Source organism: Cebidichthys violaceus, unplaced genomic scaffold (assembly GCF_023349555.1).
Source record: "Cebidichthys violaceus isolate CVI_PGR_0920_01 unplaced genomic scaffold, fCebVio1.0.p SCAF_1, whole genome shotgun sequence".
Classification (NCBI taxonomy): domain Eukaryota; kingdom Metazoa; phylum Chordata; class Actinopteri; order Perciformes; family Stichaeidae; genus Cebidichthys; species Cebidichthys violaceus.
In genome coordinates this window covers 18,723,597-18,735,138 of record NW_027176262.1, presented here as the reverse complement: position 1 = coordinate 18,735,138, position 11,542 = coordinate 18,723,597, and the positions used below count along the sequence as shown (strand labels likewise).

General features: G+C 42.3%; 1 protein-coding gene across 1 annotated transcript; it reads left to right on the top strand.

Moving 5' to 3' along the window:
• The first annotated feature begins 4,502 nt into the window (after nucleotides 1–4,502).
• si:ch1073-83n3.2 (uncharacterized) lies at nucleotides 4,503–8,390 on the top strand. Its single transcript, XM_068706420.1, has 5 exons — nucleotides 4,503–4,557; nucleotides 5,795–6,053; nucleotides 6,371–6,404; nucleotides 6,590–6,788; nucleotides 7,505–8,390. The coding sequence occupies exons 1-5, from the start codon at nucleotides 4,503–4,505 to the stop codon at nucleotides 7,858–7,860; spliced, it is 903 nt and encodes a 300-aa protein (XP_068562521.1). The 3' UTR covers nucleotides 7,861–8,390.
• The last annotated feature ends 3,152 nt before the right edge of the window (nucleotides 8,391–11,542 follow it).

Below are 11,542 nucleotides of genomic sequence, written 5' to 3'. Positions count from 1 at the left end.
GTTTTTACCCATGTTTATTATCAATTAATTCTCACATTACACATGTTTATTTATGGGTCATTGGTTTCAATGTATCTGTATGTTGTTAACTCTGTTAATATTTGTGTCTTGACACTGAATTCATATGTTTGCATGATTTCCTTTGACATCCTGTTTATGATCAAAAGTGTTTGATTGATTTTAATTTTTCATGTAAAAACAAAAACAAATGGCTCCTCAAGTCCTTGAAAGGACTGGCATTAATAAACTGGCTAATAAGCAAAAAAAAAAACAGAGAGTTTTACCCATTGGCATAGAAACTAAACATGTCAGGTAACTTTGTTTAAAACCTTTATTATGATTTACAGTGATGGAGGCGGGGGGAAATGTATTACAGTAAAGTAATAGGAATGATAATCAAACTATTCTGTTGGCATTTGCAACCATAACCAGCATCCTGTCATCAGAATGAGTTTGAGTTAGATCTACAGTTTCAGCCATAACAGACTGAAGCATCATCAGCTGCAGTCTAAATAAAAGCAGGCTGTCCCCGATGATTCCCATCAGCAGTGTTTGGCTCGCTGTGTTGTTGCAGACTGTGATGTCTGAGGTGATTGTGTGTGTTTGGACAGAGGTGGCGCAGCGAGAGTTCACATACCATTCATGAATAATTGATTTGCTGCGTAGATTCCTGTTTTTTTCCCATGAAAACGATGGGAGGTTCCGGGACTCAGGTTGCGAAGACCTGGGTCCCACTGGCCCTTTAAGAGTGGCTCTGTGGACAGTGTTGTGTTCCCAGGGTCTTTAATGGAGACAAGAGAGCGAGACTGAGAAAGACCCCATTGTATATGCTCTCTTTTCAATGGGAGCTTGAGCAATGGTGCTCTCACTGCTCCCAGATAGAAGCACAGAGAGAGAGAGAGAGAGAGAGAGAGAGAGAGAGAGAGAGAGAGAGAGAGAGAGAGAGGCAGGGAGGGGAGGGAGGGGAGGGAGGAGGGTCACCGAGGGGGTCCTGTACAAGAAAGAGGGGTGTTCTACTCAGAAACACAATGTTTTTGGGGCTGGATGGGCCTGGAAGGAGTGAGTGTTTGGGTTTTGAGGGGGATGGGCATCGGCTCTGCAGCACCGCAGTGTTTAGGTTTTTAGGCCACACCAAAATCCAGCAAACCTGTTTTCACCGAACAGACAGACTTAAAGACTTAGGGACTTTTGGGTAAAGTGGATTAACAGAGTTTATTGCTTTCAGTTTTAAAACCAACAAGTCATATGGACACCAGTTATTATGTTCTCTCACAAGGGCAGACTCCGTTGTTAGTCTCCACTGCCTGCTGAACAAAACAACCTGTTGGTGTAGAAGACTCCCTATTGGATGACTGACATGGGAAACACCTTCCTCCTAATCTCCCAGCTACACATGCTAACAATGAGCTAACACCTTCCTCTTCTTCTTTATTGTCTTCATGCTGCAGCCAGACAAACTGCTTCCCCCCAACCTGTTGATACATCCTATGGACTACAATGACACGTGACCGTCTAGAGTTTACAGGGGCTCTTCTGCCCCCTGCTGGTGACACATGCAAAGCCTTCATACTACAAGTTAGACCAAATACTCCCTGGCAGAAATGACAATAACTCAGTAAATACACAGTTACATTAAAACGAATTAACTTTTTTACGGAGTTCAATAAAATTCATATAAATATGTGTATGGATAAAAAAATGGGAACATAATAACGATAATGTAGAGTATACTTTAAAGCAGGGTGGGGGGCGATATATAGAACAATACAAGGAGTCACAGACAAAAGAAAGTGGATGCATAGTTTTCAAACGGTGTTTCTACACTAGAAAGCCACATGTGCCATAGAAAACAACTTTTCTGTCAAAATAACTGCACTAAACAGTTTAATGTTACAGTAGTTTATTGGTGTGCCAACATATTACAAACATATCTTTGTATCTGTTGCTCTTAAATTTAATCTAAATGATTTAAATGCTTTCAAACTAATACAGCGCATGGGCTAAGTGCTCACTTAAAAGCATACGCTGTAAATGTAAACGTAGATGTAAAATCTGTAACTCTGTAAGTCTAGATGTAATAACAGACAGAAATGGTAAAATATTGGTTTCAGTGCCAAGAGGTTAAAACAAAGATGATTTAGTCGACAGCTAGTGTTAAAACTCAATACAAAAGTATACAATAATATTTATGTTCATAAATATTAACACAACATTACGATTGTTATACACTGTGTAATTCATAAGAAATATGCTCAAACCATATTCTAGTTCATTCCAAAGATAGAATGGTTCCTGATTTTACGCCTCTGCCAGCCAATCAAGTTGCAGTTTACATCCAAGTCTGTCCAAGATGTCATCACTTCTTCATTTCATACTCTTACACATTTCTGTGAAATTGTCACGATTGACATATGAATTCTTGAGCTATGGCCAAAAAATGTGTTTTGTGAGGTCACAGTGATCTTTGACCACCAAACTCTAACCAGGTCAACATTCAGTGGAAGTGGATGTGTGTGCCAACTTTGAGGGAATTCCCTCAAGGTGTCCCTGTGATATTGTCAACATGAGGTCAGAGTGACCTCGATCTTCTACTTTGGACCAATACAAATCGGACCACTTCATCTTTGAGTCCAGGTGGACGTTTGTGCTAAATTTGAAGAAAGTCCGTCCAGGGCGTTCCTGAGATAACTTGTTCTCAAGAATGAACCTGGTGGACTGACGGACGACCCGAAAACATAATGCAAGCCAAAAAAAAGAAATCCTTGTGTGCCATTTAAAAATGACAGCAGGCCACAGTTGGTCCGCAGGCCATAGCTTGTCCAACCCAGCTTTAGGTTCCCTTTTCTTGACGTCTTACAAGCCCACTTCTACGTTGACAGAGATCTTGGCTGTTGTACTTGCTCCTCCTGTCCATGCTGGGCAATTTCAAAGTAACCAGCAACAGTGAACACACCGCCAGTAGAAACCTGACTAATGGAGCCAAACCTGTTTAAAATCTGACACTTTGAACATCAGCTTTCTTTTATACATCTTTAGTACACAGTACATTTCAGATCACTTCTGTCCGATTTTGGACATTTTTGTAGGTGTGTTTGTGAAAAAAAGGGTTTTACAGACTTTTGTGTACATGTTGTTTTTCAAACCCTGCTCTCACCAGACAATGTCTGGTGTGTGTTTGTGTGTGTGTTGTGACATATTGATAGATATTGGGCAGCACGATGTACCCTGTCTCCTTCTCCTATTGTAGCATTTCTCTTTTAAATTAGAGTTGAGCAATGTTCCTTATTTCATTGGATGTTTTACATCGTCGGGAGGAAGTGCATTTCTGTCTCAACCAGTGGACATGTTTTCTTTTAATAATTAATTTTATTATTTTGCTACTCACTTCTCCTCTCGCTTCAGATCACTTCACTTCCCGCCTTTGTGTGTGTGTGTGTGTGTGTGTGTGTGTGTGTGTGTGTGTGTGTGTGTGTGTGTGTTTTCCCGCCAGTTTTGATTGGCTGCCTAGTTTCACCTGTCCCTCTTTAGCACTGCGCTGTCTGAACCTCCTGCTCACCTGTTCCCATTTCCCCAGTCAGTCATTCACTACATGTATCGGCAAATTTGACTTTGTTCTTTGGCCTCTGTGTTCTCCTACAGAAACGATTTTCTGCAAAAATTCCATTTGCTTTCTGTCAAAGCCACTTGACAACGATAGCTTATCCTGACATCTTAATGTCGCTTCTGAATCAATCCAATTCTGTGACCTCATTGAGGATTTCCTTCTGGTGTGTTGGTGTTTCTCCTAGATCCCTCGTGTTACATAATGTTATCCTCATTGTGATAAACAAGCGGATTGCCAACACAATTAATCCCGCTTGGATACATGATTTCAAAAATGTGTTAATATCTTGGCAGTTGCTGCTTGTGTGAGGGCATGTATCCCAGGTCTGAATAGATTACAAATCTTGGTTGGGCCTATCCAGCAACAACAGGCCTCCAGCTGTGCAGCAATAATAATCCCACTGTTTTAATCTGCTTGAGCAAGGAGGTGACCCGTGCCCTGGTCTGGAGGCCGTCCAGATACACTTTGACACAACGGTTTGATGGCAGTTTAATGTTTAAAGTTATTACGAATCGCCCCATATGTTGCGCGCAAGACTGCAAACAGAGGCTTAAAGATCTGTGCGTGCTTTTCCTGAGAGAGGAGCCGAATCGAGGGAAGAGTCTAGTGTGACATCTGGCGATGGCCACCGTGAAAATCATAGTGATCTCTGCGGTGGGATTTAGCCATCGCTGTTATGATTATTTTGGCTCGTATGATGTTCATGTGTGCATAAGCGGGGACGGTTCCAATTCTAGTCACAACAGCACGGGTTTAAGGAAGGAAGGCCTAAATAGTGGGGATTATTCTCTCTCTCTCTCTCTCTTTCTCTCTCCCCCTCTCCACTCTCTCTCTGTCTCTCTCTCACCCTATTTTCAGCATCAAATGCTCTGCCTGTCATTTACTCCCTGTTGCTGCGATGAACACAGGCATGAGCGCGGCGGGCATCCATCGGGGCTTCCTTAGGAAATACGGTAAGCCTGCTTTGACTCCCTCATCCGTGGGCAGTTCTCGGCCATCAGCAGCGGGCCATTGTTGTTTGCTTCATGTTTGTGCTCATTCCATAACATTCATATATTTTGTTGTTGTTCCATCACATGTTTGGTTACTGGAATGCACAGTGTTGCTTTTTTTGAATACTCTCCCTGTCCGCCTATGATTTGTTTCTGCTAGACATCTGGGTCAGCTGTGTTTGCAGTGTACACTTGTGTGTTTTTGTACTGTGCAACTATCACAAGCAGACAGCGAAAGATCAGTTGCCGTTATTAGGTCGAGAATTTTGATCAGAAATGGACATAGAAATATGGTGAAAGACAAAAAAACAACAACTTCTCTTCCAACATCGACAGCCAAAATTAAAACAAATTATTACACTTTTTGAAAGACATCATCTTCAGTTGACAAAATTACACTTTTGTTGTTCTTCTGTTATATTTCCCCCCCGTGGACTAATACATATTTGGTATTTATTCCTCGAAGAACAAACAATGAGTAAAGATCAACACTCCAACTGGAAGATGAGTGATATCAATCTGAGAGTCACTTTGTGTGATATGATCGCTCCCAGATGTGTATTTTTTTTTATAACAGAATGACGAGATGTTCGCTTACAAAGCCAAGTCAGGCTGCAGGACTCAGCCAGCGTCTCATGTCTTCGTGTTTATGTTACATCTGTTTCATATCTCCATTGGTTTCATTTGATAGTGGCGTCATCCAATGATTTGGATTTAATTCACCTTTTCAATAGAGTGCAGTAAAGCAGCTTCCAAACATGTTATCAATATACAAACAATTAAAGGAGGCCTCAGCATCAAGTGAACCTTTCAAACTTCCAGGTGTTTGTTGATGCCGAAAAAATACAAATGACAGAATATGGTAAACAATCACAAAGTCTCCACTCTGCTGACACAGGGCAGGCTTCTGTAAAATTGGCAGTAATTTCAAAGATGACTGATAGTTTTCTTGGATGGAAATGTTGCTGTGTCGCTCGATGTCTCGGTGTAGTGAACATGGTCAAAATGATACCAAACACACTACATGCCAGCATTAGCATGCAGCTCAAAGCACAACTGTGTAAGCCTCTGTCAAAATGTTCACGTCACCTTTCATCCACAGCTTATCTTCTGTCCCTCTTACCATAAATCACCCAAGATAACACAAGTTAAAAAAACAAACAATAAAACGACCTCTGTTTCTCTTGTGTGTCTGCAGGGGGCTTCATGTTTAAGCAGTGGAAGGAGAAGTACCTTGTGCTGACCCTGGAGGGGAGCCTGCTGGTGTGCCGCGACGCAGAGTCCCCCCCGGACCAGGTGGTCGCACTGCAGACCAACTGCGAGTCCATCGCAGAGGGCCGGGATATCCTCGACCTGCCCAGGTTGCCCCCAGGGGGCAGGAGGGATTGCTGCTTCGCCCTCATCCTGCCGCAGAACAAGTTCCTGCTGCTTCTCACTGAAAACCCAGAGGACTGCAAGTGAGTCTCTCTCATACAAACACACACACACACACACACACACACACACACACATACACACACACACACACACACACACACACACACACACACACACAGGATTCATGTCCTTTGCCCCGTTCGTTATCAGACGTTACCAACACATGGTGTCAAACTGGTATGTCTCCTTTGTCCCACTCACTATCAGACATGTTTACTGCACAGGACTCTCAGATTGGGGACAATACTGCACCTTCTCTTGTGTCCCCATAAAGACTCTGCAGGCCTGGATCTGGTTCAAACATAATGACCCGCCGCTTTTTTTTTACTTTTCACAGTCTGTGGCTGAACTTGATCAGGAAAGTGAGAGAGGTGAGTCGGCAGTTTCGACTTGACTCTTGTCCCCCTGCGTGCTGTCGCCTCATTCAGCCTCGTCATCGTCCCGACACCTCACCTCTCATTTCTAGTAGTGTGTGTCTACATACGTTTCTAACAATGTCTGAAAAACAATGTTAACAACACATGTAATATCTACTGTTCTTATTCCTATTCTCTAGGGCGTCATGTCACCCCTGACCCTGCAGAGACAGCGCAGCATCACCCCCTGCATCACCGACAGAGACCCGCTGCCCGACTCTTCCAGCGACAAAGACCCTGGGTCGCCCCGGGTCAGCGAAGGCACCCCTCCTCTGTCTCGAGTCACGGAGCGGGGAGGCTCCTTCAAAGACAGAGGCCAAAGCCAAGGTCCGCCATCAGGTCATCCAGATGTAATGACTCCCAACTTAGAGCTGCATGAGGGGGTGTAGTATGGTGGCTGAGAGAGCTCAATGCACATGAGTCATTTTAGAGAGAGAAAAAAAGCAAAAGAGAACAACTGAAACAACTCAAAGGTTGCATTTAGGGGGGAAAAAGTGCGACATGTAAATAAAACATAAGCAAATTAAGAACACATTCATGGCATAAAGAAACACACAATTGTATTGAACAAGGACTAGTAAAATACTATTATTATTATTATTATTATTATTATTATTATTATTATTATTATCACCATTATACTATTATTTATTTACTTTTTTACTTCTTTATTTAAAAGGCTTTTCACTCTTCACCTGCCACTCTTAGCTCTCTGTCTCTGTCTGACAACAAACTGCAGAGTAGGGGTTGATATCATTTTGATGAATGTTGTGATATGATGAATACAGGCACTCTTTGAAACTGGCTCATTATTTGTTGATGAACTTATACATTATGGCTGACAGTGTTTATGTTGAGTCCAAAGAGGTAGCTTGCTGCTACTTGATGCACACACACATCCTTCCTTGAGGACCAAGTGTCTCAGATTAAAGGGGAATGGCTGACAAAGGCTGGATAAATCACTAATTTGGTGTTTTTTAATAATAATATTTTTTTTAAATAATTAATCCGGTTAAATATATATTGCTCATAATTGTTTCAAATTACTTCTACAGTGGGTGGACCCCGGCGCCCCCTGCGCAGCGTCTCCGTGGCCCCCCCTCACCGTGCGTCGGATTGCCTTCGCCACGGCAACAGCAGCGACGCCCGGGCGGTGAGGGCGGTGTGCCTGCTGATGGGAGGGGCGGCGGCCTCCTCCGCCCTGGGCTACCTCAACTCCTGCTCCCCGTCCTCCCCCCTCGCCAGCAGAGCCCCGGAGATCGCCCACGGCGTGGGGGGCTTCTCCGAGCTTCCCGCGGGAGGCTCCTTCCACGCCTGCAGTCAGGACGTCGACTCTCCCCACTTCAACAGCTTCGACTTCGAGGGGGACTCCGACTTTGATGCATTTGACTGTGGAGGATTTGCTTTTTAGTTTTGACTATAAAGAGAGAGAGAGAGAGAGAGAGAGAGAGAGAGAGAGAGAGAGAGAGAGAGAGCGAGAGAGAGAGAGAGAGAGAGAGAGAGAGACCCTTTCTTCTCATCCTTTTGTTGGTATTCCCTTTGATAATACAAGGGCATCAAGTAATCACTCGTTTGAAGGTGTTCTTCCTGGCCTCATGCCCATGCTCCTCAGGTAAATCATTCATGACCTCGACTCTTGAGCACTGTCTGTGTTGTATCAGTCTTACCACAGGGCGGCTGAGGGAGCAGCAGAGTAATGATTCCAGACACCACACAGATGTTAGTGAGGCTGTGTTTCTTCGCTTATTGTCTCTCATCGCTGTGTTCATTTTATATTTTATATTTTGTTTGTTTTTTAAAAATGTGACCTCTGTGAATATTCTCTCCTCATCCTCTCCATTTCATTGGCACTTTGCTTTTGCCCCACTTTCAGAAATGACCCCTATTACCCACCATCTGCTCATAACCTGAAATGCATTCCAAAGGTGAGCCCTAAATAAATCCTGCTGTCACCATGACCGTGCATTTTCTTTTTCTTCTCTACATCCATCTGCTGTTTGCTGGCTGGCGCGGCAGAGCGGCCCGTGCAGATGTCAGGGCCGAGGTTTGGAGAGGAGGGATGATGGAACAGACCGAGGGGGGGGGGGTATGCAGAGCCTGAATGGCTTGTATGAAGAATAGTCTCTTGGGTTTATATCCCAGGTGTTGCTGGACGTGGACTTGTGTATGTGTGTTGTGAGTCCATTCTCGGTTTTTACACCGTAATGGGCGATATGTGCTGAGATCAACATTCTGCTCACAAACCACTGAGTGGAAGATGGAACAAGCCTTCTTGCTGTCTTTCTTTGTCAGATACAAGAGAATATTTCCCCTTCTTAAATGAATATTTCTGCTAAGAAGCCATTTTTGAATCTTTGTTTTGGGGTTGTTTTTTTTAACCACATGCATCATATGATTCCTGTTATGCAAAGCCTTGTTGCTCAATTCTTGCATGATTGCCAACAAGGCCAAACAGCCAACTACCCTGCTTGCCCCGCCCCTGAAAGGAACAGTTGTGTGGGTTTGTAAATTCATGTTTGAGAATGTGCACAACTAAAGCATGCGTGGGTGTTGCGCCTCTGTCTTTAAAGCTTTAAAATGAATTCAAATCTAGTTTAAAGTTGATATTGTGCTCAGATTCTTATATATTCTCACTTCACATAATTAACCAAAACCCATGCTATTACACCTCAGTACACCTGTCACAAAATGCCGTGCTCCTACCAGCTGCTGTGCATTAGTGACTTATGAATTAATCATGAGATAGGCCTAAACATACACATTTGTTCCTACTATTCAAGACATCTAATGATCTTAACTTCTTCTTGCTGTTCTAACATCACTGAATAGTGCAATCTGTTGTTGGTTGTGGTTTGCTTCAACATGAATCAGTTATAATGAGCTTGGAACCGCAACACTGTTTTATAAATCCTATTTTCTACATTAGAAACACTTGTGCAGAAGGATTTAGGGAAATACATCCTCACACCCCTGTTCCACTGTACAAAAAAGTAGAACGCTGCAGGCATGAGTCCCAAAACTGGAAATGAGTCAGCATTTTTGCACTTAATCGTGAATTTTAAAGCTTTTATGTGTTGTAAAAGAGGCGGTTTCCAACAAGTGTCTCAATGAGACTACAAAACATCATCACTAGAACACAGGGCCGCCTATAGTTTAGTAGTGGTGACGTGAAGTCATGCGACTGTGCTGTAGTTCCTTCATAGCCTTATAACATTAGCTTTTTACTTCTGCTGATTGCATTTACTCTTCAAAAATCATGAAAGCGGAGCTCATTTGTTGGGATTATTTGGCTGAAATAGCTTGTAAGTATGATTAACTTGTGTTCGCCACAGAGATTATTTTCTGCAATAATCTAAAATCCAATGGTAAAAATCCCATTGGCATTTTGTCGAGTAAACCAGTGCTTATTTTATTTTATAGAAATGACCCACTGGACGTCCTCTCGCTCAGGGAATGTCAGTTTGGCTATTAATAATTACATTGGTTTAAGGTTTTATAATATGGAACCCTGCAGTCTTGGTCCAGTTCAGTGAACTCCATACCAACTTCCTGTCAAATATATCCAAAAACATTGTTCATATACAAAGCCAGAGACTGTCGAAAAAGTAGTGCACTGCAGGAATGAGTCCCAAAACCTGGAAAAGAGTCAGCATTTTTGCACTTCCGTGAATTTTGAAGCTTTTACGTGTCTTAAAAAAGTGTCTCAATGATGAGACTACAAATAGTCATCACTAGAACACTAGTCGGCCTTTAGCTTACTAGATAATCATAAAAGTGGTGTTAATTTGTGACGATTATCTTGCTGAACAAACCAAGTAAGTATCATGAGCGTCTCTTTGCTACAGAGCTTATTTTCTGCAATAATCCAAAATCCTATTGGCATTCTGTCGAGGGAAGCAGTGCCAGACTCCTCTTATTATTTAAAACCAGAGAAAGGACACAATGTCTTCTCATACAGGGAACCTGTCAGAGTTTTCAGTTGTAAAGTTCATATAACATCATTTTCTCTCCACAGTCCACACAGTCAGGTTTTGGGATCACAAAAGGATTATAGAATAGATGCAACGGAATGGGAACTCTCTGGGAGAAGATTAAACACATAGCTACATCCAAAGGTGTTTCCAGCTGTCGTTGTAAATCTGCTCGCATTTCTCACAGATTTGATGAGAATTGACCAAATCCAATCAAACTCAACACATCCAAACAGGAACAAGCCTCAGACATCTTCAGGAGAAATAAACTGTGACCTCACAAGTTAGATGCTAAGACAGAGTAACAGCTAAACAAAGTGTGGATCTGAATATTGAGCAAATACATAAAGCTATAGGCTTTCAGTCGAAAGGGTGTCAAAGCTTTGTTGGAGCTTTGCTCTGTACATTTATTCCTCAATCGGATCTATAAATTCTCATCTTCTGATGGCATGCTAAGTAGAATATGTTACATAACCGTTTAACACGCTGAAGCTCTACTCACCTGACTTACTAAGATACAGCATACGCTATGTTATGTTAAATTACATTTTTGATTTGAGTGCAGGGTGCATGGTAAATCTCAGTGATGATCGATTTATCAGTTTATTAGCTTAAAATAGGAAAAGGCTGTTTCAGTGTATGTAGGTGGTTGACTGCTGTATGTGTAATTATACGGCTTCATTTTCTTTATACCACAATGACTGGAGCTACAGTGCAGACGTATAGTTTGTTTCCTAACATCAAATAAATTCAATCAATATTTTCATCAAAAGCATGTTAATCCAGTCGCAACTGCTGGCCTCTTGTTGGCCTCCTGGTTTAAAATGTTCTTTTTTATTTCAGCATGACAAGTATACCGCAAAAGTTAACGCTTGTGGGTTTTTTGAAACATATACACTTTTATTCCTTCTTGTCAATTATCTTCAACATCAATTTGGGGGAAGAGAGAGAGGAAGAAAATGACATGTTATTGCCTGTATAATTCAAGTCAGATGTTTGTTTGCTTCTCTCTGGCTCCAAGCCAATGAAAAGAAATAAGCAGGTGAAGGTGCACTAAAACACACAGAGTCACGTCACTCACCTGTGTCCCAGTGCAGCACCCTTACCAACTCCTTGTTACAA